Below are 21,565 nucleotides of genomic sequence, written 5' to 3' on the forward strand. Positions count from 1 at the left end.
TTACTCCAACACGGATGGATTCGTGTATCCAAATCAACTGGCTTTGGAAATTGGTCTGATTTTGCATGCTGCATTCAAAGAAAAGTTCTTTCAATTTCTTTGCGAAAGCCGTTTGGGTGTGAAGTCAAGATTACGTGAATACGTTGATTTTGACAACTATTTGTCGATTACAACGGTTTGTTATCCATGCTTGAATAAATTCGTCGACTGTCTGCTCAATACAATCATAAATGGTCAAGTGATTAAAATGCAAGCAAAAATAAACAAAAACCTTCGAGCTGGTGGCAAAAGGAATGGAAAGGCTAGAAGAATGGGGATTCCTTGCAAAGAGGTGAAAATAGTTAAAATAATTGACACGATATTGTAATTTATAATCAATAAAAAATCTTTTCTTAGCGGATTCAAGAAAAACAAAGTTAAAAACTGAATTGATTAACTGAAGAGATTTTTAATGTAATATGTCGCGATATGTACTGTACTACCGTAATTTCTAAAAAACCGAATTAAAAATGAATTGATGGGAAGCAAAACAAATGCCATTTATTTAGAAAATTATAAGAAATGTAAAAAACTGATCCACGCATTCACTTCATTAAAAATATTGTAGTCCAACCTCATTAAATATTGAAAGTCTATAATGTGGCACGTAGAATTTTACGTTGGTCTCGCTGAAGTTTGCCGGAAGGTTGCCTTATGGTTCCCTGCAGGGTTCAGTTGCAAGTTTCGTCTTTCGCTTGTCGTTTACTATGCGGTCTAGAGTGGTTTTAGGTGACATGTATATCAGTTTGTAAAGAGAGCTCAACAATAAGTTTTGCTATCATATGGCATAGTCGTCTTATAGAGAACCATGCCCATCGAACTTGTCTAAGGAAACCTACTTGTATTATATGCGTGTCGATTTTATCACCTGCTCGCAACATTGAAATATAAGTAATAGTTAGTTGATAATGCCAGTATTGTCTCTATCACAAATAGTTGTCTAGCTTGCACTGCACTACTTTTCGCCCACTAAAAGACTTGATTTTCACAAAAAAAATCCAATTAGTAACTGCGACAGGAAAGCGAAGGATCATTTTTTCTCACACCTTTAGTTGAATGTAGGGCCCACCCATGTGTGTGTTTAGATCACCTTCACTAGATTAAGGTTCAGTATCTGAATAAAATGAATGTGTCACTCATGGTGATTTGAACACAAGCAGTCGAATCCCTTTTGTGAACACTATTTGGGGTCATAGATGGAATGAAATTCTTGGAAATAGTCCTTATCGGTAGCAAGATATATTTAGATTAAGTCCTTGTTAAGATTCCAAGATCGAAAGCAGGAAATAACACACTCCTCAGCTCTAGATCAGTGATATAATAATTGGATTTTCTTTTTGGAAAAATCGTTAGCAACAAATAAACACGCAATAAGTAAAACAGTCGGATAAGCAAAGCATGCTTGATTATCGAGGCATTTTCTATTTGACATTTCGAGGGACCTCTAGTACTACATGAGTTAGTACCTCTTGAGCCATGGAAAACTCGTGAGTCCGCCGTCTCAATTAGTCTCTGGTTCCACCTTTCATTTATTATCTTGCATTTGGCAAGCAGGGAGCTTCAGTTGAAAAAAAAACTTGATATGGTTGCGAGAATTACATTTTGTGCAATGTGTTCAACAGATGTCGCTAGTACATCGTGGGCGATGATTTTTTTAGATTTTCTTTAAGCTGTAACGTTTGTTTGTATATGCTGTGAAGTCTGTTACAACATAAACCGAAAATTTGGGAAAGGAATTGTACTGTCAAGAATTTTTTTTAGTTACATAGGCGTCAATATTCATCACGCCGACACACGCCGGCGCGCCACCGCCGATAGCGTCCAACGGCGTGACGCCGCCAACGCCGCCGCCGCCGGTCAAAAATGTCGCTTACGCCGCCGCCGATTAAAAATGCATCGGCGCACACCTCTACCAAATGAGCACTATGTATCACAAGGCGATCTCTTTTATTAACTTTTTGGTGCAGATGGAAGACTATCCTTTTGTGCGACAAAGAAAAATATTTTCATCATTCTTTTTGGTGTGGCTTTCGCTTAGTGGCAGGGTTGCCATATTCACTTATTTTCGTAATGGTTTTGCAAAAAGCATCGGGTAATTTATTTATTTTTATTTTTGAAGTAGGGAAAAGCCCCTTTGAGTGAAATTTCATTTTTGGAATTTCTTCTCAAAAAGGCATAAAAAAACGTACTTATCTTTTCAAAAGATATAAGTACAATAAATTCCTAAATTAATTTAGCTCACTCGGTTTAATGAAACCATAACATAGCTAAGCTTCATTCTTCCTTTGTATGTAAAATGTAATTAATTGTGAAATTCTTTCGATCTGTGAAGCGTCTTTAAAAATCTGAAAATTTATAAATTTTATGAAGTATCAAAGTTTAAGATTGCAATTCATAAGAAATTCAAAGATGAGTTTAAGGACAACAAAGTCTCTATTAGCTAATACATCTCTAACAGAATGAAAGATAGGTTTGCCTACAGAAGAGAGGGCAGAAAAACCATCGGGTTGGTAGATTATTGTTTTGAAGAATATTTACATATATTATGATTATGATCTGGTAAAGGTACAGAATTAACAAGCACAAACTTAACACAGGTTAATAAAAGGATTATTCTAATTGAATTCTTTTTCCATTATATACTCGTCCTAATAAGGACGGTTTGCTAACAACTGTTTTGGGATACGTGACGAGAATTCCAAGGAACCATTTGAGCCTTACCTGCACGGCTGATACGCATGGCATAAACCAGCAATTTGCCGTGTCGCTTCTGTTCCGCCATCGTCGTTTGATCTAACAGCTATCCTACAAGCAACAATAGCGATAATCCAACTGGTTCTGCAAGCAGAGCAGGCATGGCAATAAAGGAATTCAGTCAAAAACATTCCATTTATATTAAGCGATAAAATGTGTAGGACACTTATGAAGGTCTAGATGAAGTCCGTGTTAGGGAAAGTCTTGCGCAAATTTGTAAAAATTGTATATGTTTTCCCTATTTATTGCATATTTACGTATTCTTCAATAGCGTGATAATAAAATACACAGATAAATTCGATAACAACTTTTTACTGTCAATTTTCAGAATCGATTGGTGTTCGAATCATGAAAATCCATCAATAATTAACAAAACGTAAGCGAAAACTTTGTTTTCATGCATTTTCCAAATGTTTTTACAATAATACGGATTTTTCAATACTGTACAGTTGAAATACGAATTTATAGTTGCAACCAATTTTTAAGTTGGACTTCTCAGAATCTATTAGTATTTAAATGACGCAAATCCATCAACAATTAACAGCGCTACAGTCGTTTAAAATCATGCCACATTTTCGTGACGCAGCTCGAAATCATATTTTAGTTTTACACCTAACCCCAGCCCCAAAAAAATACTTCTACTATACGGGGCTGGGGTTAGGTGTAAAACTAAAATCTGATTTCGAGCTGCGTCACGAAAATGTGGCATGATTTTAAACGACTGTAGCGCTGTTAATTGTTGATGGATTTGCGTCATTTAAATACTAATAGATTCGGAGAAGTCCAACTTAAAAAGCATTTTCAATGCTAAAACTTTAGTTATTGGCATTTCAGTTTTGTGGGTACCCGGGTACCCTCGTCGGCCTGTTACGGAATTAAAAATTTCAGGAGCCCCTCGCTACTCCCCTCTTACTATATCAACAATATTATTAACCCAAAAGCTTGAATTAGTGAAGTTCTAAGATGTCACAAAGTTTCAATTTTCGGCTATGGATAAAACATGGGATTTTAATTAATTGAAACCTACCGCGTCGGACACATAACGGTTAATGGCATATTCAATGGACGCAGTGTTGTGTAATTCGTTGATTTTTCAGAAAATTAAGCAAAGCTAATTTGATTCCCTATAAATTAATTAAACGTGTAAATCATATTTTCTTATGATTTACCGATGTATTTAAATAGAAACTCAGTAGACAATACTTTTCTTCTGAATAATCATGTTTATGGGAATCTGTAATGTTACTGGTATACACTAGCAAGATTATAGATACAAAGGAGCACATATTTTTAGGGGAAAATAATTATTTCAATTACTTTTCAAGAAAATCTCAAGAATGAAACATTTCAACATTCGGGAATAAGTGTGACCTACAAACTAAAAATGTTTTGCACATAAATGAGGCGAATAATTCATAAATGTGAAATTCAGTTGCGCAACTGGCGACGAGTATCCATCTTACCTTCGAATGTTAAGATCGTTAATTTTTACGCAACTCAAAAGCACGAAATGCACGTCTGTTCACAGTTCGCATCAGAAAAGACGAACTAATTTAGTGTCCCAAAATTATTCCAACGAGACGACAAAGTTTTGATATTTGTTCACCTTCTGATGTGCTATATCTCAATCGACTGATACAATATACACTACAGCAACAGTCGAGACTGAAAATGTTTCATGTTCTATCATTATTTACATTTAACAATGGACTCCGTGAAAGTTCGTTGACTCGTCTTGGTGTCTGAGACTCATAAGAAATAAGCGCGTCATAGATACCAAGTTTGTGCATAAACGTGGGGCTAATATTGTTCCTGTTATCTTTATCTGCTGAGAAAATCGAGCGATTGGCTTTTTGAGGTGGAGCTGAGTTTGAGAAAGTTGAAAGTGCCAACAATATTGTGTGCATCAGTCATTTTTATTGGTTTCTTCATATATACTTAGAATAGGCCATCTACAATATTTACAATCGTGTTTTTTGTTGGAGATACCCAATTGTTTATTCTTTATAGAAGCAAATTTAATTTACTGGCGAAATAGAATAAGCTTTTAATCGAAGATATAATCTTATTATTCAGATTTAAATACAATATGATTTATTCAACACGCACACCAACCGTAACAAACCAGCCTTAGCTTCTGCGAACCACATCGATCGTCAATCATTTAACGGTATTTGTACTTGAACTGACCGGTAAGCATAAAAGTTCACGTTTTACAGCTCCGATGTCACGTTTTGCATCAACCTAATTTGGCAGTGTAACGACAACATTGGTGGCGAATCTCGCTCCAATCATTATCAGCAAGTTGAAAGCGACAAACGTTAACATCGACAGAGTTCGCCACACTGATCTGACGCTTGCTCGGGTGGCACGTGTCCGCGGTTTGCGTAAGTTCCAGCCGAGTACCGTACCGACCACTAAATAGTGCAGCTCCAGAAACAGGACAGCCAAGTGGATGAGGAAGTAGGGCAGCAGGTACTTGCAGTTGGGCTGAAATATTTGGTTTGAGTTCAGTTAAAAAAATATGAAGCATTTTTTAAAAAAAATGCACTATCTCTCGTTTATAGCCACCCTACCTGCAGTATACCTATAATTGCAAGTACATTGGATAGTCCGGTCATCACCTTTGTCAACAAATGAAGATATTTGCTGATTGTACCTGATCCACTACCTCCGGAACCCCTAGTTTCCTCCCGTCCAAACTTGACTATCGCATGAATAGTAAAACACTGTTGGGAGAAAAATACAGAACCCTGTCGTAAGCAGTACAGAACGAATGAAAATTTATATGTACAAAAGCAATAATTATCGGGATGTTTTATTCGATCCACAACACGACATCGTCATCGACATCGACAGCCGGCTTACCGCTTCGACAACGTTGATCAGCACGGCGTACCACTTGATGAATAGGGCGTTCTGCCACGAACTGTTTAATCGTGCCTCGAACTGGTTCAGAAAACTGTTCACGCCCTCGACCACTCCAGCGCTGGTTAGAGGTAATTTGGGCTGATTTAATGGCTCGGGTAGCACAGGAGGCACGTTTCGCCGGCCGGAACAAACCGAACGATAGCAGGTGGACATTTCACGCGACCCCGGAAGAATTTAGTGTTCAATTTAAATCTTTGCACCAAATCGGAAATGTCGGCGAAGGTTGGGAATTTACTGGCATACTGTGATTAACAATTTCGTGCCATAAATAGCGACCAACATGTGCTGATTTCGTTATTGGATACTAGTTGCCCTAGGTTTGCTCAAATGTTTACAAACTTTAGGAAAAATGACAGTGTTGTTCGAAATAAGTTAAGTCTTCATTTATCGACACTGAATTGAATTAATGAATAAACTAACCTAGGTGTGGAGAGTTCAACATCTCTGAGGCACTGGCTCTATGTCTGTTTGTAAATATGTCCATTTTATTCCCACTGGAATCTGTGTTTGTTTTTTGCTGAAATTTGTATTGACATTCAATATTGGTTTTATTAAAAAAAAACACATAATTAAGTTACGTTCTAACGATCCTGCAACAAGGAGAGTCAACAAAGTCACGTTTAAAAATTGCCAAACCATGGATTGCTTTCAGTGGCGAGCGAGGCTACGTTGTCAGGACAACTTCAAAGCATTTAAATTTGAGCCTGCTGCTGCGCCAGTGATGTTTGATTTTTTTACTGTTGATGTGTTTCTTAAACAAAGGAGATCAAATAAGTGCGTTAAAACCAACGACAGGAACTGAATGATATCTTTTTGGTAGGTACTTTAATATCCTTTCAGCAGCACAGGAAACCCGACTAATTTCTCCTTGTTTGAAATTCTGCACATTCCCTGCAATACTTTTTATCGTTGATAGCGTCGAAATATGCCCCTGCTAATACATAATTCAACCAAGTGTTACTTTTCCTGGTTTCGTTCGAAAATTAACGTTTACGTGACCCGCTGTGGTAGGTACGTGTCAGAAGTGCATTTCAACGCGGTTTGCCCATCGAATGCATCCATCGAATGCTGAATGCTGGTGGATGGTGTATCGTTCACTACAGCAGCCAGCGACGTGTGCGATTGTGGGGTACAGACATTTTTCTTCGTTACTCTCGGATGAAATGAAACGTGCGCTCGTTTAATGAATATTTAAACCCCATACTGCCGCATTTGTGTGGAGGTACATACCTACCCTTGAATCGAGCTCAGAACTGTAGAAATGGTGAAGAAATTGCAATCAGTTTTTCAAATTGAGTGCAATCAAATTAGCTGGCGATTGTTTGAAATGCTATATACTTATGATGTTTATTAATGTAAATTTTCAATAGAGACTTGATGAGTATCAGTAGTTAGACTTCTAAAGACTTATAATTTGTCCGTACTGTGTATTGAAATCCACATGATGAGTCATTCAGTTATTCGTTTTTTCGGGCTGTTGTCTACTAAGTATTCAATATCAACGTATAATTAAAACATAAATTTAAATTTGCTTCTAGTATGTAGCTCTAATTAAATTTGTCAAATCTTGCCCTCATTTAGCGATTGTTATTTAAAAACATCGTAGTGTAAGTATTATTCAACATGTTTGTATAATTGAAGATGCTGGAAATTTGTTCGTAGCACAAAACCCCATTTGATTTATTCCTTGAATTAGATTAACTTTTTTGGGTACTTGAAATCCCACATTAGCACGAGCTGAACATTGAATATGTACATACCGCAAAAACTCATTCCCCACACAGAGAAGCGCTTGTTTGTTTGTTTTGCTTTTTCGGCGGCTGTGGCACAATTTGGCACTGTTTGCCAAACATTATGTAAGTGTGACTAAACACAAACAGCAACTCTTGCGATGGTAGTAGGTACGTGCTTGAAATGTAGAATAGTTCGATTGTCGTAAAGCACCCGGTGAACTTTGGTAAGAAAAACAATACCCACCCAACAACACACATGTGATCTGGATGAAGGAATGGATTATACAACATTTGAAGGCTATTAGCTTTAATGGTAGAACCGATAGATATACTTGCTTCCTAAGCGAATAAGAATCGCTGCAAAATGTCACATAATCGTCAGTAATCTAGGTTATTCGTGAATATTGCTGAACTAGTTAGTATTAATAGCTTGATTAGTGATTGCCATTTTGTGATTTTTGATTTTTGTGCGTAAAAATAACAACGCATACAATAGACAGAGTCACCCTGCGCGTGCTCGTGAGGCAGTTTAAAAATTTTTCGTTCGTTTTCCGAGATTTTACGAAAAAGCGTTGAGCTAATTTTTTCGAAAATTCCAGCGAAATTGTTTATGTTCATTTTAATAGATTTTTAACCTATGTGATCGCAATAACCAACCTATAACTCCGGAACCAAAAATCAGAACTGAATTAAATCTTATAGCAGTCAATAGAAGTATCATATCTTTGATTTGAAATCAAGTTTGTAAAAGTAGATAAAGAGTTCGCTGGAAAATAGGTGTGATATTAGCTTAGAAACTTGGCGTATTCCCCCGGGGGATATGAAGAACCGTCATAGGTGGCCAATGTGGTCAAGGTAACTTCGATTAATGATCTAGACACGCAAATCCATGTAATGTTGTACACATTTTAATATGTATTGCATCATTTGGACATCATGGTGTGACCAGTTTAAATGCACTGATAATATAAATTCGTAAATATAATGAAATCGATCTTGCAATGCACGAATTCATTCGTCGTTTTCTGCAACGAAGCATTTTCGTGCATTGTAAATAGTAGGTTTCGTTCATTTCATGAACAAGAATAGCCGCTTGCTGAGCGAAAGCTTTCGTAAATTTTACACATTTAATGTACACTGCACGATTGTTATCGTTGATAACGACATTATTTATCGTGAATGAAACGAAATGTTTTGTTTATTTTGATAAACGTTTGTGTATAATACGAACGATTTCGTTGGTCGCATGAATTCATTTCGTTTATCTTAGAAAAGTTTACGTATTTATTAGCTTGTTGTTTTCAGTCGATCTTTTGAGATCGATGTTTGACAACATCGATTTTTTTTTAATTTAGAAGAAGGTTGGATAGTAGGCTTGGTGAAAACTAGACACGTTTTCACGACATGTCTCCTTTTTTCATCTACTAAATTCAGTCCTTGTTGATAAAGATATTTTGAACTAATTAGTTAATTCGCCGAGGAATATGAAGTCATTGCATCGAGATAGCGAAGATGGCCAGCGGATAGATAACAGTGACGGAGACCACTTTAAACAGCAACACCTAATATCCCGGAATAGCGAAGATGGTAGCTTCCGTGATCAGTTCGACCAGGAGCGCGAAGTTACTGGTGACGGACGCAGACTTGCTCAAGTTATCACAGCAAATTGTTGGAAAAATGCCTTCGAAGGACGAATTAAAGGTATTGTTTCAGGATAATTGCCTGACCTCTCCAACAATCAAGCAATAAGGTAAATCCCTGAATAACGTCTCCGGTAGCGGGAATGGTCAGAGTGATGGCGTTCAATATTAGATGAAGAATGGTAGGGGAATTATGGTTAAAACCGACACCTTAAGCTTAACACTTTTTCTAAGTTGCCACCAAACCAATTAAAAATTATAATTTTAATGCACAATTCTTCTACAGAAAATTCTTAACAAGACTTAATTTTTTCAGCGCTTCGAAAAATCAATTTCATCAAAAATTATTGGTTGTAAAACTCGGAGAACAAAGTGACTTTTTGTAGGCACTGCGGGTAAAACCGACACCCTATAGGCAACGACACGACCTGAAACTTCATGTAAAATTTCGAAAAAAAAAGTGTCCAAGAAATATCCCGCCAGTTACCAGTACATTGAGCGACCCCTCGGTAATGATGAAATATAAATTTCTCGCGCAACACTGCCTCGTTTTTTCTCAATGTTTATTTGAATACCTTAGCAACCAAAGTCCGTAACAGCTAGGAAAGAAAACATACTGTTTCGTTTGCCGCAAGAGTCGCAAGCGAACTTGTTTTTTGGATTTCGGCAAAATTTGCTTCTTTCGAAGCCTTTTGGCCTGAAAAGTGTCTAGAACGTGAAGTGATAGCTCTTATTATTGGTCTAGAAAAATGTCTCACATCCTCACAACGCTTTGTTTATGTTTAGGTTGGAGAGCTATGCAATAACGCCAGCAAGCAGAAGATTGAGATCCGCTAAGAAACGTGTGGGTTGCTCGCAATCCATCCGAGTTTGCATTTGTAGGATTTGAAGATGCCTGGGATGCAGAGGATTCGGCGCGTGGTCTTGATGGAAAAACAGTCTGAGGCCGTTGTGCTCGTGTCGAACTGTCTACCGGCAAGAGCGGTCGTTGTTTTCGCTGTGGTGGCGAACCACCGCATGGCAAATGAGGTAGTGGCAACTTCCATCCGGACGACAGACGCTACGAGTGTGGAGGGCGAGGTCATTATGTCCGAGATTATACTAAAGCAAGCAAGAGATCTCGGAGCCGCAGTTCACGTTCGCGCTCTCATAAGCTCCGAATTCGTTCCAAGAGTTACAGTCGAAGCCGAAGCGTAAACATGACCGAGACCGCCATACCCAATCCAACAAACTGAGGAAGACAACTCGCGAAAGTTCGTTTACTCGTGATTATACTAAATCGCCAGGACGTTCCAAGACCCACTCCTGGAGTCACCCCGTTCGGCAACCAGATCAGGCTTCAGATCGCATCGCCGTTGACCGGTTGCATCGAGATGAGCCTTGCAACACAACCTTCAGTTCATCCGAGCAAAACGGTTTAATCTGAATAACCGTGTACGCAAATTACTGCCCGTATAACGAACAGATATATTTCTCAAGATGTATGCAATTTTGGTAAAAATAGCTTTCAGCTCATTCAGAAACTGCACAGGGATGTCGGATCCGAGCATTTCTAGTGTTCACTGCTTTTAACGATGGGTTGGAATAATGCTACAAAAACTACGTCATCTAGAGAATGTTTCACTTGGAACAGAAATACAGATTGCTACATTCAATAATGCAATATACAGCTACTAAAATCCATGTTCTTTTGAGCTATAAGGACAAACTATGCACGTTAAAATCGGTGTTAGAAACCGGGGTGTCAATTTGCTTTGGCAATGTCCAGTCCGCTGAATTCTTGCTGCAGGGCGACAACTTCTTTAGAATGCTTTTTTATAGATTTACTACTTTTGAAAACTTCCGATGGAATCGCTCTTTGCTGAATCTGGCCGATCACCCATTATAGCTTTTAAACTTCTTTCCGCTTACTGATGGTTGCCTTTGAATTGGCAATGTGGTCACAGAGAACCAATCACAAATACGTTAGGGACCATTCACGTACGAGAAGTTGTGACATGTTGTGACATATGGGGGAGGGGGAGTAGGCTAGATCGTTACGTAACATGTTTCTACCGAACGAAAAAATTTTTCGAGGAATTTGTTACGTAATAGGGGAGGGGGGGATTAAGAAATTTGTGACAATTTGTTACATGGGGGGAGGGGGGAGTCAATTTTGGGCAATTTTCGCGTTACGTAATTTATGAATGGTTCCTTAGTTGCATCACGCTTCAAACCTAATTTCTTTAGGAGTTAAGAAAATAGCCTGATTTAAAAACCTAAAAAGCTTCCAACTGTCATTCGAAGGATAACTTCGTATCTAAGAGATGAGATAGTACAGTTAATCAAAACATCTGTATTAGATCTCCCCTAGTTCTACAATTTTATTAAAGCAAACCAAATGCGACATAGCTTATCTTTCCCTGTTTAAAAAATCCCAACCCTTGGCTGCTAGTTCCGGCATCCAGTGGTTCAGTTCCACCCCTTTGAGTATCGCTCTTAGAACCATTTGACATCGTTGTGGCCGTTCTTGGTGACGACCATGGTGCGGGTGCGTTCGTTCTGCCAGGTCATCACCCCAATCGACTGGGCGTAATCGCGCAGTTTGTTGAAATCGCCCGGCGAAAGAAACTGATTGTACACTCCCTCGGTGTAGGTGAATCGATTGCGTTCGTTTTCCCATAATTTGATCTGATTGACAACCGTCGGTGGTAGGGCTGACTTGGTTTTGGCGGTATGTTTCGTGTTCAGCATCTTTATTGTTAACAAGAGGTCATAACAAATTTAAATTGCACGAAACTTTTCACTTACCGTGAGATGCGCGAGCTGTTTCAGATAGGTGATTATCTGTTCAGTTGTTATACCACCCAGGAAGGACTGCCTCACGGGTCAACACGCCAACCACGAGATTTGGGAAGCGATTTAGTAGCTCTGTGACCCAGTAAAGCCACCTGCAGGTTAGAATCCGTATACGCACAAGCTCTGTAGTTTGTTTCAACCCCAATCTATCCTTTGTCTTGAGTCGAAATATCATCTTCCGGGTGGTCGGAATGGCGTTCTTCGAAGTAATGTTATTTTCCAATCGAGTGGTATAAAACCGCCGCTCCTTCCGCTTCTGCTGATAGACTAAACCAAACTCTCGCAGATGCTGCAAGAATATAAGCAACCCTTAGCTCAATCCTTCGGAACTGTAATCTCGGCCAAGAGTTGAAAAGCTCAGTTAAAACAACATCGACAGACATTCGGCGAGGTCTAATCCACTAGCTTCGCACGTATCCAAATATTGTAGCATAAAATGCCAAACCTGTGCCTGAGTATCCAGCAACAAGAATTGGAAGCACAATCAAATGATGAATAATTACTTACTATAACTATTACTCTCTACACTACACAAAATATTTTTCCGAAATTTTTTTTAACTGATAAAGATTTTGTAAATAAATAACAGCGTAACCAGGGGTTGCAATGGAAGGTTATTTGGAAAAAATAACAACAGATTATTCAGTGTTGCAGGGTTCATATATTTTCCATCCAAATATCATATTTGACAGTACCAGTTACCTGAGTTACTGAGGGGTAGTCAGATTTGCGATACAGTTTCGGAATGCAAGTGTCTAGTCGTGTCGTTGCTATAGGGGTAACATCGACACCCCCTTTAATTTATTTTCTCTCCACTCTATTAAAATCTTTATCTTCATTAAAAATTAGATATATGCGTGATTAATAAAGTGTGAGTATGTATGATGCAAATATGTGCTTTTTATTGCTTCATCATGTAGTGAGGGGAAGAAAGTTCGAAAGCGTAGTACTATAAATAAGAATATTTTATGCTGTAGGATTATTTATTGATATGAGTATTTCCAAATAATCCTTGCGCACATCATTGCAACCTTCAGTGTCATTTTATTTCGTAAGAGAAGATTTGCAAGCGTTCTACGTTCTGCTGATTGGATTCATTCACTTATAAGTGACACACACACACTTCTTAGTAAAACTATCTTTTTCAGATTTGATTTTTCGGACTCTGATCATCAACGATCTATTGGGGTATACATAATATCATTGTCTCATTGTGATAAAGTTCGTCTATGACAAACCAAGAGAACACTAGAAATTCGGTTTGATGAGCTTTTTGCAGAAATAGCAAATGCTTCGATAGAATCAGATAAGCAAAAATTCCAATTTTTGATTTTTAAAGAGACTTATAAGAAATAAACACAATAAAAGTGTTTCTGTGTATTTCAGCTATTACTATAGTGTGCTAATAGTGTTATTGAAGTGTCACAAAGATCCCCAGCCTTTTGTAATGAATCGCAAGTAAACACAACCATCTTAACAGTGTGTCGGTTTTACCCCAACAGCGCACATTTTTTTATAAAAGCAATTAAAAATATTGAATTTCTCAAACTCATCTTCAATGCACCTAGTTGATCATAGGAAAGGTCGATAATAATAGGTACTGAAAAATGGGGTGATTTGAAAAACTTTTGTTCGGTTAAACCCTTAAAATCTACTAACGAAATTTTACATCCAGACGAGTATGAACGCTGCTGTCGCATGTTTTGTTTATTTTTATGACATTCGGCGCACTAACGTAAATCCAATTTTTCTTCAAATGCTCTACATAAACGTACTAATAATAATGTATCATTATGAAATGAATAAAAATTTGATTTCTAGGAAAAGTTGTGGGGTGTTGGTATTTCCCACAATTCCCCTACGACGACTGTTGCGGCCAATCTAGTGAGATTCTTCTTTTTGTATTTATAATTTTCACTTTCGTGGATGTGTTTAATGGAATGGTTTCACTCAAATCCAAATGATTAACTGTGCCTATAGCCATGGTGTGTTTGGTAGAACAACTTTATTCGAAAAAAATTGGCATCGCTAAAACTCCAGCATGTGATAGAATCGGCTTTTCTCTTTCATTTGAAGGTAAAACTAAAATATTCTGTCGGGGGCTCCAGAACAACTTTTTATTTTAAAGTTTTTTTGTTTTGTTTTTCAATGAAACTGTTTCACATTTTTGCCCCTAGCTAGTACTTTAGACATTCAAATATTACCAAAAGTAAGAATTTAATGGACAATTTCACTGTGTACAACTTTGTAAGAAAACTACATTGCGATATAAAATCGCCAGAGAAAGCTATTAAATTTATATCAAAGTTTCTAGATTTGCACGGGGCCTATTGGTGAAGAAGCTATATTCCAAAAACATTTTCATTTGTAAAAAAATGGATTGCCTTATTTTAACAGTGTGCTCAGAAGAACCTGAATGCTAGCAAAGTCGCACCTTTAAGCGGAAAAAATATAATTCCAGATTCCACCGTTTTATGCGCACCAATAATATTTCAGGAGCAAGGAGATATAGAGAAGAGTAGATAAAATTTGAACGAAATTAAGACTCTTTTGAAAGATACTGGGTAATGCAGCAAAATGAAACCTTTTTTTTCTGTCATAGATATATTTGTTTCTTCTTTTTTATTTTTTCACTTATTCTGGAGTATGTTCGATATAATCTTGAAGCAACCATTTTGCTTGTTAGCATCTTGTGGGATATATTCGGCCTAAATTTTAACTTAATATTTGATCAACTCGATTAGATATTCAGTCATTTGATTTTATTTCGATTGAAAATCCTGATTGACAGTTTCATGAATGAGAAACTTATTAACTTTTGGGAATCGCTGTACATTGAACAGAAACCGCAATAGTAAATGAGAAATAAAGGTTTTGTCTATTGTACGAAGATAGCGATCTCAAAATAAAGTAGATATAGAACGTATCACCTTTACCCAAAAGACGTGTTGCTGTCAATGTCTCCAGATCCTGAATTGAACTGGCAACTCTGTCTTCTTGATATGTTGTCTTTGCTCTTATCCCATATTATGAGGGAAATCTTCAATAAACAGACTTGTATTACTTTGAGAATTTACTGAATGCATGGTCCAGCCTGATATTTTCTTGTTCGTTTTCTGTTGTGATCCGTGTTCAACGAGTAACGACTCCGGAATTTCTTCTTAAAGGAAATTATGAAACTTGGTTTTGTTCTATTTTCTATGATTTGTTTGATTTGGAAATAAAATTTGAGGACAAGCAAAACTCTGCATCTATAAATTCTGATGAAATGAACCTACCCCAAAAGTTAACAAACATGGATCCAAAACTCGAAGAGCTTTTTTCTCTTTCAATAATCTTTCTTTTAATGTTAATAAGGATAAACAAGATTCTCAACCCAAAATTGGAACAAAATCCGTTGTTAATTAGAATGACTCGAACTGTTTACTTTAGTTCATTCAAATATAAAGCTTTGAATTTAAGATAATTGTATTTTACCCGGCAGGATAGGATCAGGAAGAAGGGCAGGATAGGATCAGGTATTTTTTCTGCTGAGAATGAGACTTTGTATACATTGAAATTTAGCTAAATTTACTGTTCATTTAAACCCAACATTTTTTGTAAGTCCTTGTTAATGACTTCTTAACCCATAGGCCCCGCACACACCTAAAAACTGATAAAATTTTAATAACTTTCTCGGGTGATTTTACATCGATTTATAGCATTCCGCGAAGTTGTAGACAATGAAATTGTTCTTCAGATTCACACTTTTAGTATTTTTTGAATGTCTATAGTACCAATTAGTAGCAAAAATGCAAATTAATTTCATTAAAAAAAACTGAAGTTTTCAATCAAAAACTTTAAAATAAAAAGTTGCTCTAGACCCCCCCCCCCGGCAGAATATTTAATTATTACATTCAAAGTAAAGGAAAAAGTCCATTCTTTTATATCCCGAAGTTTTGCGGATGCCGATTTTTTTTGAATAAAGTTGTTCGACCGTGATAGCAGGTGTGCGGCTCATGCATGTTTGTGTTCGTCGTAAGTGTCGTTTCCAGACAAAACGTAGTTTTGATAATGAACATAGAAAGTAATTGAGGTACGCCTATCTGTTGTAGAAACAGGTCGAGTAGTAGTGACATTAACCTTCTTAGCAAAGTCACTCCCAACGATTTATCATATCCCCTTCAAACGGAAACGGTTGGTACGGTTGTCCTCGTTTCTTCCTTCTTTAAGTTTCAAAACGATTCGTCATTCAAATTATTCATTAATTGAATAATTTGATTGCCGTTTAATTTTGAAACATCTTTAAACAGAACTGTGCACAGTAGGCCTGGCCGGTTTAATATTTGCGACATATGAAAATATGCTTCAAATATTAATATTGACAAGAAAAATACTATAGAATAACTGTAGTGTTTTCCAGGATGCTATTCAATACTGGCTGTGTAAGGGTTAGAATAGAATAGAATCGATTTTTTTTTATTTTAAACGATCGATGTGGCCAAATTGATTTTATTGTGGTACGAAGAAATGACCGCTTGATGAACGAAACTTTTCGTAAATTTTACTTATTTAGTTTACAGTGCACGAATAGAAATTGCTCGCATCGACTCAGGTAGTGAGTCCCTTTACAAAGGAAACATGTTGGACTGGACTTGGTTGGAGCTGTGCTGACTGGGAACGATTTGGAGACATTCGACAAGCGATCGCTAAAGTTAGGCTTGGTACGAGAACCTAGACCATGTACAGAGGAGTCCTTGCCGTCTTGTTCAATATTCTCCAAACACCTACAGCGCGACTGAAGAAAATCGAGCAGTTTATCCCAAGACGGTAGCGAATTATCAATTAACTGTAGTTCGAAGTCCTTTCTGGTACGGGAATCCAAACGCGTACAGATAAGGTGAATAAGGAATTGTTCCGACAAAGGTTCAAGTTTTAACTGAAGATTGGATAAGGCACGAATGTTGCGAGTAACATCGTTTATCAAACATCGTAGTGCAGACCCTGACTCACGAATTATTGGTTTTAAGTGGAACAACTGAGCAATGTGCTTGTCGACCAGCAGTTTTTTATTCTCAAACTCACTGCTAAGGGCTTTCCAAAGGGACGCGAAAGTGTCTTCGGACGATTGAATATGGTGGGCGGCACCATCTTGAATGGCTGCCTTCAAATAAAACAATTTCTCACTTTCTGAAAGATATTTCCGACGCTTTATCAGAGCATTGAACTGACCTTTGAAGGAAATTCAATCCTCCAACTGTCAGTTGAAACGAAGGAGGAGGGATGTCTGGTAACTTTGCTTGGGTTTGTTGGGCAGTCGCAACTACAACCTGTGCACTCGCTGGCTTGGGAGGATCAATCGCACGAAGTTTGGTTCGAATAATGTGACGTATCTCATCGAACAGGTCTTCTAACTTCTCACTGGTCATTTGACACGACTGGACCTCATCTTCCTTGATAACGCCATACAACTTAACCTCAGTCTCATGAAACAAAGAACGCATGGCTTCAACCGACTCTAGCTTGTCTTCGAGAATCGACTTTTCTTGCTTCTCGGGATCAAAAGAACGCACAAAGATCAGCATTTTTTCCGAACGTGACTCAATAGAGTCAATCATACGGCTATATGACGTCACCAAAAGCTTCTTCTCGGCCGCCATCTTAGAAGACGCGCAAAATTAAATCTGATCAATATTTTTTTACAACTCCCAGGAACAACTCACCACTTGCACGATTTTACCTGATTTCTAAACCGTACCGATTCCACCTATACCAATCTGAAAGCATGAAAGGCATACATCAGTGATCAAGCCTAGCAACGTGGCGATCCAACTGGCATCGAGCAATTTTTGCACAGCACACCGCTCAAATCTCAACAGCACAATAACTTTTCTTCGTCAACCTTAGTTGGGTTATCACTGTACTATTTTTCATGTGTTTCATAGATCAGCGTCTCTTCTTATTTTTTAGCACTCATTGTCCATCCATCACATTTATAGACGTGCATTGTTCGTAGCACGCTTCACACAATTTTTTCCAACGTTCATGCACTGATTCCGTTCTCCGCAATCCACGTTCCTCGTGGTCACTTCACAAAAATGTTCTACTTTTCTTCACCGGCGCGATCCGGTTCGAAGGACCACTTTCATGTGCAAACTCTTCGATAGCTGCACGCGCGAGTACGGACCATCAGTGGCCACGGGAAACGTAGTCGGATTTCGGAATGTGACAATCTTTAAACACGCGGTGTTATACGGCAGAAAAATATACGACCTGATCGTGCGGTGGTCTGGAGCCAAGAGACCGTTTAATCTTCTTTCTACCTAAGCCTATGAGAGTTGAGATAAATCATATTTCTCTCTTGATCGACACAATGATAAGTACAGACAATATACATCGATTAATTTTGATTGAACTCTACATACGATGAACAGAAAGTCTAAGCCTAGGTTTATATTAGGATGTCTCAATTCCCAACAGTATCGATGATCAAGGGTCAATACGTAGTGAAAAATCGTGGCGTCTTCTTTATGAATGTAATTTCGAGTTTTGCCAACGTATCACTAGGTAATTTTCAACCCAATAAATATATCATAGAAAAGGATTATCGAATTTTCTTTGTATACTGTCGCAATAAATAGTGATCCGGCCCATTACGCAGATAAGATTAGCTTTCTAATCAATACTCCCATGGTCGGCTGTGTGGAGTTCAAATTGTTTTTGTTTAGAAACCAGGATACTATCGGTAGCCGGCTACCCAGAGTTTAAAAAGAACAAAGAATTAAATAAGATCTTTTCTTTTTCGAGTGATCATGTACTCGAAAACCAACTTAACTATTACCTAATAAACCATGCTTTACAGGTCGCATTGCTTGCTTGGAGCGAATCCTAGAACCATAGCGAACCCTTCCAAACGACCAACTCCGCGACACCCATGCAAGAGTCTGATAAGTCGTCTACCTTCCGTTAAGTAGGTGGAGCATCAACACTTCCCGTCTACCTTATCCTTTATCCTTCCCCGTAAGCGACGGAGGTGGGGGCGGCCTGCAATGATTGCTCATGTTGTTGAGGTTTTAATATGGGTCGGATTGGTATGAATTCCTACTTACCACTTCCTAAGCAACTCAGTGTGTCAGTGTCAGTGCAATCCGCCAAAATCATCGTCACAACGCAACGCATCCATTTTATTTGAAATTTCCCATTCTAAGTATGTGCGAGAAAGAGAGGCAACACATAACTTTATATTAGAATATCTTTTTACTGCAAAATTGGATCAATTTGCAGACTTCGGCAATGTTGATGCTTATACCTTAAGCTATATATCTGCAGATTGTGGTTTGCACAAGATGATACTGGCATTTTGTACTGAATCTTGGCAATAAAATTACTCTAGCCCAACTGGAGTGCCAACCCGCACATCAGGATCGACGCCAGTAACATCCTGCTTATGGCATACTGGCCATGGCGAACGAAAACAAGGAGCGATGACACCGATTTGAATTTGAATGGCGAATAGGCTAACAGCATGGCTGCCTCCGTTCCGGCAAAATCCTGACGGGTCTTCGGGTACGTTCAAAACTCGTCACCATTTAGTTGGTGGTACTAAGTTCGGTTGATCCATTCCAGATTTGACGCCGATACGGCACTGAACACTACTTCCCATGAAGGATAGTGTCAACCCTAGCATGATCTCCCTGCTGCTGAGATAATCATGGGATGACTACGTACAACGAGTGGAGATAGCGGCCCGGAGTTGGGACCCAATTACATGGAGAAAAACAAAGCTCACGCATAGGAGCAGGCGCGGCGAATCCATTCGCCAGAGGTGGTTTTGGTGAGGTCACCAACAGCAGCAACGAACCTCGCCAGGAGACAGAAGACCAGGCGGGCCTTAAAGAGAGACGCTTGAGGACGCTGTTATTGCCGAAGGAACGGACGTCACCCAAGAGGGAGGAAGCTGGAGTACCGTGGTAGGTCGGAAGGAAAAACGCGGCAAACTGCGAAAGCAGAAGGATGAGTGAAAAGTGGAGCAGAAGAGAAAAGGAAAACCTCCGGCTTGTCAGAAGGCGCCAAAGGGAGAAGCCGTGCTCGTCAAAGCCAATGAAGCGACGACGTATGCAGCGCTGCTCATGAAGGTCAGGGAGGACCCAGAGCTGAAGGATTTGGGGGAAAACATGGTAAGAATCAGGCGTACCCTAAAGGCGAGATGCTCTTCGAGTTGAAGAAGGATCCCACGAGTACCAGCTCGACATTGCAGGAGACTATTACCAAATCCATAACCTTGGCGAGTTTCACATGACGATCCGGTGAAAGAAGGGATGCGGAGGAACTCAGACAGCGTTGATTCGTTTACTGGTAATCGCTGCTGACAAGGTGTTGAAGGTGGGTAAAGTTACGGTTGGATGGTCTAGATGCCCATTAAGAGACGTCCCTCGAGTGAATAAACAAGCGCAGAAATACCTCAAGTATTTGGACTTTGGACATTTGATAGGGGCTTGCAAAGTCCCAGATAGATCCAGGATATGCTGGAAATGCGGGGAGATGGGCCATATTACGAGAGACTGGCACGCAAAGGCCGACGTGCATGCTTTGCACTCCAGAGGACTAAAACGACCATCAAACGGGTGGATTTAAAGGTCCTGCCTACAAGAGTGCGACTGCAGGCCAACGGTAATGGAGATAACTCAGATAAATCTGAATCACTGTGACACTGAATGGCAATTGTTGTGGCAGTCTACGACCCCTTTGATAACGGTAACTGGGTGGCGGATAGATCGGGAACGGCTGTTATGGGCGGATTCCCCATTGAAGAAGTGGTAGAACACCCATACGAACGCTTCGTGATCGCCAAAACACAGACTAACAGACATAACACTATGAGGGAATTCCCTCAAAAAACATCGATCCGACAATTTTCCCAGAACACTAGCTCCACCTTTTATTCACAGTCCCAAACACCCATTTACTGGTGGGTTACCCCTCAGGTTTGGGAACAATTTTTCACTAGTGGGCTATCCCCCATATGCATGTTCATATATCAGTGGCGCCATAATTTCAAATGTGGCCACAGTCCCAACTACAAATATTTTTAAAATGACCGTTAATGCGGGCGAAGCTTTGTTTTTGAGTGTTATGTCTGTTAGTCTGTGGCCAAAATCAACAGCGTCTTCGTCTGCAGCTGTTACGCCCTCCCCCCCAAGGTGGACATTTGAGCAGTCCAGCCTAATGCTGGAGTAGTTAACCGAGCAAAACTAACTCAGACATCACTTCGCTAAGAGTTTAATAACTTCTTTTAACAAAGCCGGATTGACTAGCAGTCTTCGACAAAGTTGTAGACAATAAAATTATCTTTCTTATTTTCACTTATTGTGATAATACAATGCATTCAGTGCCACCTAGTGGCGAAAATGCGAGCTAGTGGGCTTTTTTCCATGTAAATTGGTCCAAAAGTTAGACTTGTCCGATTTGCTTCAAATTTGAAGCAAGTACTTCTGGTGGGACTAGGAATCGACTCAGGGGTGAGCCGATAGGGGTCATTTTTTTCTTGTCACTCTAATACGCATAGCGACCACCAGGCGATTCGCTACCGTATCGGTCAATGGAACCCTGCCGCAGCAAGGAGAAAGATGATCGGCGAGCGGAAGTCGAAGA

At 39.0% G+C, this 21,565-nt stretch overlaps 1 protein-coding gene and 2 pseudogenes across 1 annotated transcript; 1 reads left to right on the plus strand and 2 right to left on the minus strand.

Annotated features, from left to right (window-relative positions):
* Positions 1 to 4,420: 4,420 nt before the first annotated feature.
* LOC131690713 (uncharacterized) lies at positions 4,421 to 7,135 on the minus strand. Its single transcript, XM_058976657.1, has 3 exons — positions 5,662 to 7,135; positions 5,370 to 5,522; positions 4,421 to 5,283 (listed from the first exon to the last, which is right to left on the minus strand). The coding sequence occupies exons 1-3, from the start codon at positions 5,875 to 5,877 to the stop codon at positions 5,038 to 5,040; spliced, it is 615 nt and encodes a 204-aa protein (XP_058832640.1). The 5' UTR covers positions 5,878 to 7,135; the 3' UTR covers positions 4,421 to 5,037.
* Positions 7,136 to 9,041: 1,906 nt separating this feature from the next.
* LOC131686807 (serine/arginine-rich splicing factor 7-like) lies at positions 9,042 to 10,456 on the plus strand (annotated as a pseudogene).
* A 1,092-nt stretch (positions 10,457 to 11,548) lies between these two features.
* On the minus strand, positions 11,549 to 17,574 carry LOC131686808 (general transcription factor IIH subunit 4-like; annotated as a pseudogene).
* Between the last annotated feature and the right edge of the window lie 3,991 nt (positions 17,575 to 21,565).

Source organism: Topomyia yanbarensis, chromosome 3, assembly GCF_030247195.1.
Source record: "Topomyia yanbarensis strain Yona2022 chromosome 3, ASM3024719v1, whole genome shotgun sequence".
In the NCBI taxonomy this organism is placed as follows: domain Eukaryota; kingdom Metazoa; phylum Arthropoda; class Insecta; order Diptera; family Culicidae; genus Topomyia; species Topomyia yanbarensis.

Excerpts from the sequence above, each read along its gene's own strand:
- LOC131690713 (XM_058976657.1), bottom strand. The coding sequence starts at position 5,877 with ATGTCCACCTGCTATCGTTCGGTTTGTTCCGGCCGGCGAAACGTGCCT. Across the intron at positions 5,523-5,661 it reads TGATCAACGTTGTCGAAGCG|TGTTTTACTATTCATGCGAT; the intron begins GTAAGCCGGCTG and ends TTCTCCCAACAG. Across the intron at positions 5,284-5,369 it reads CAATTATAGGTATACTGCAG|CCCAACTGCAAGTACCTGCT; the intron begins GTAGGGTGGCTA and ends CAAATATTTCAG.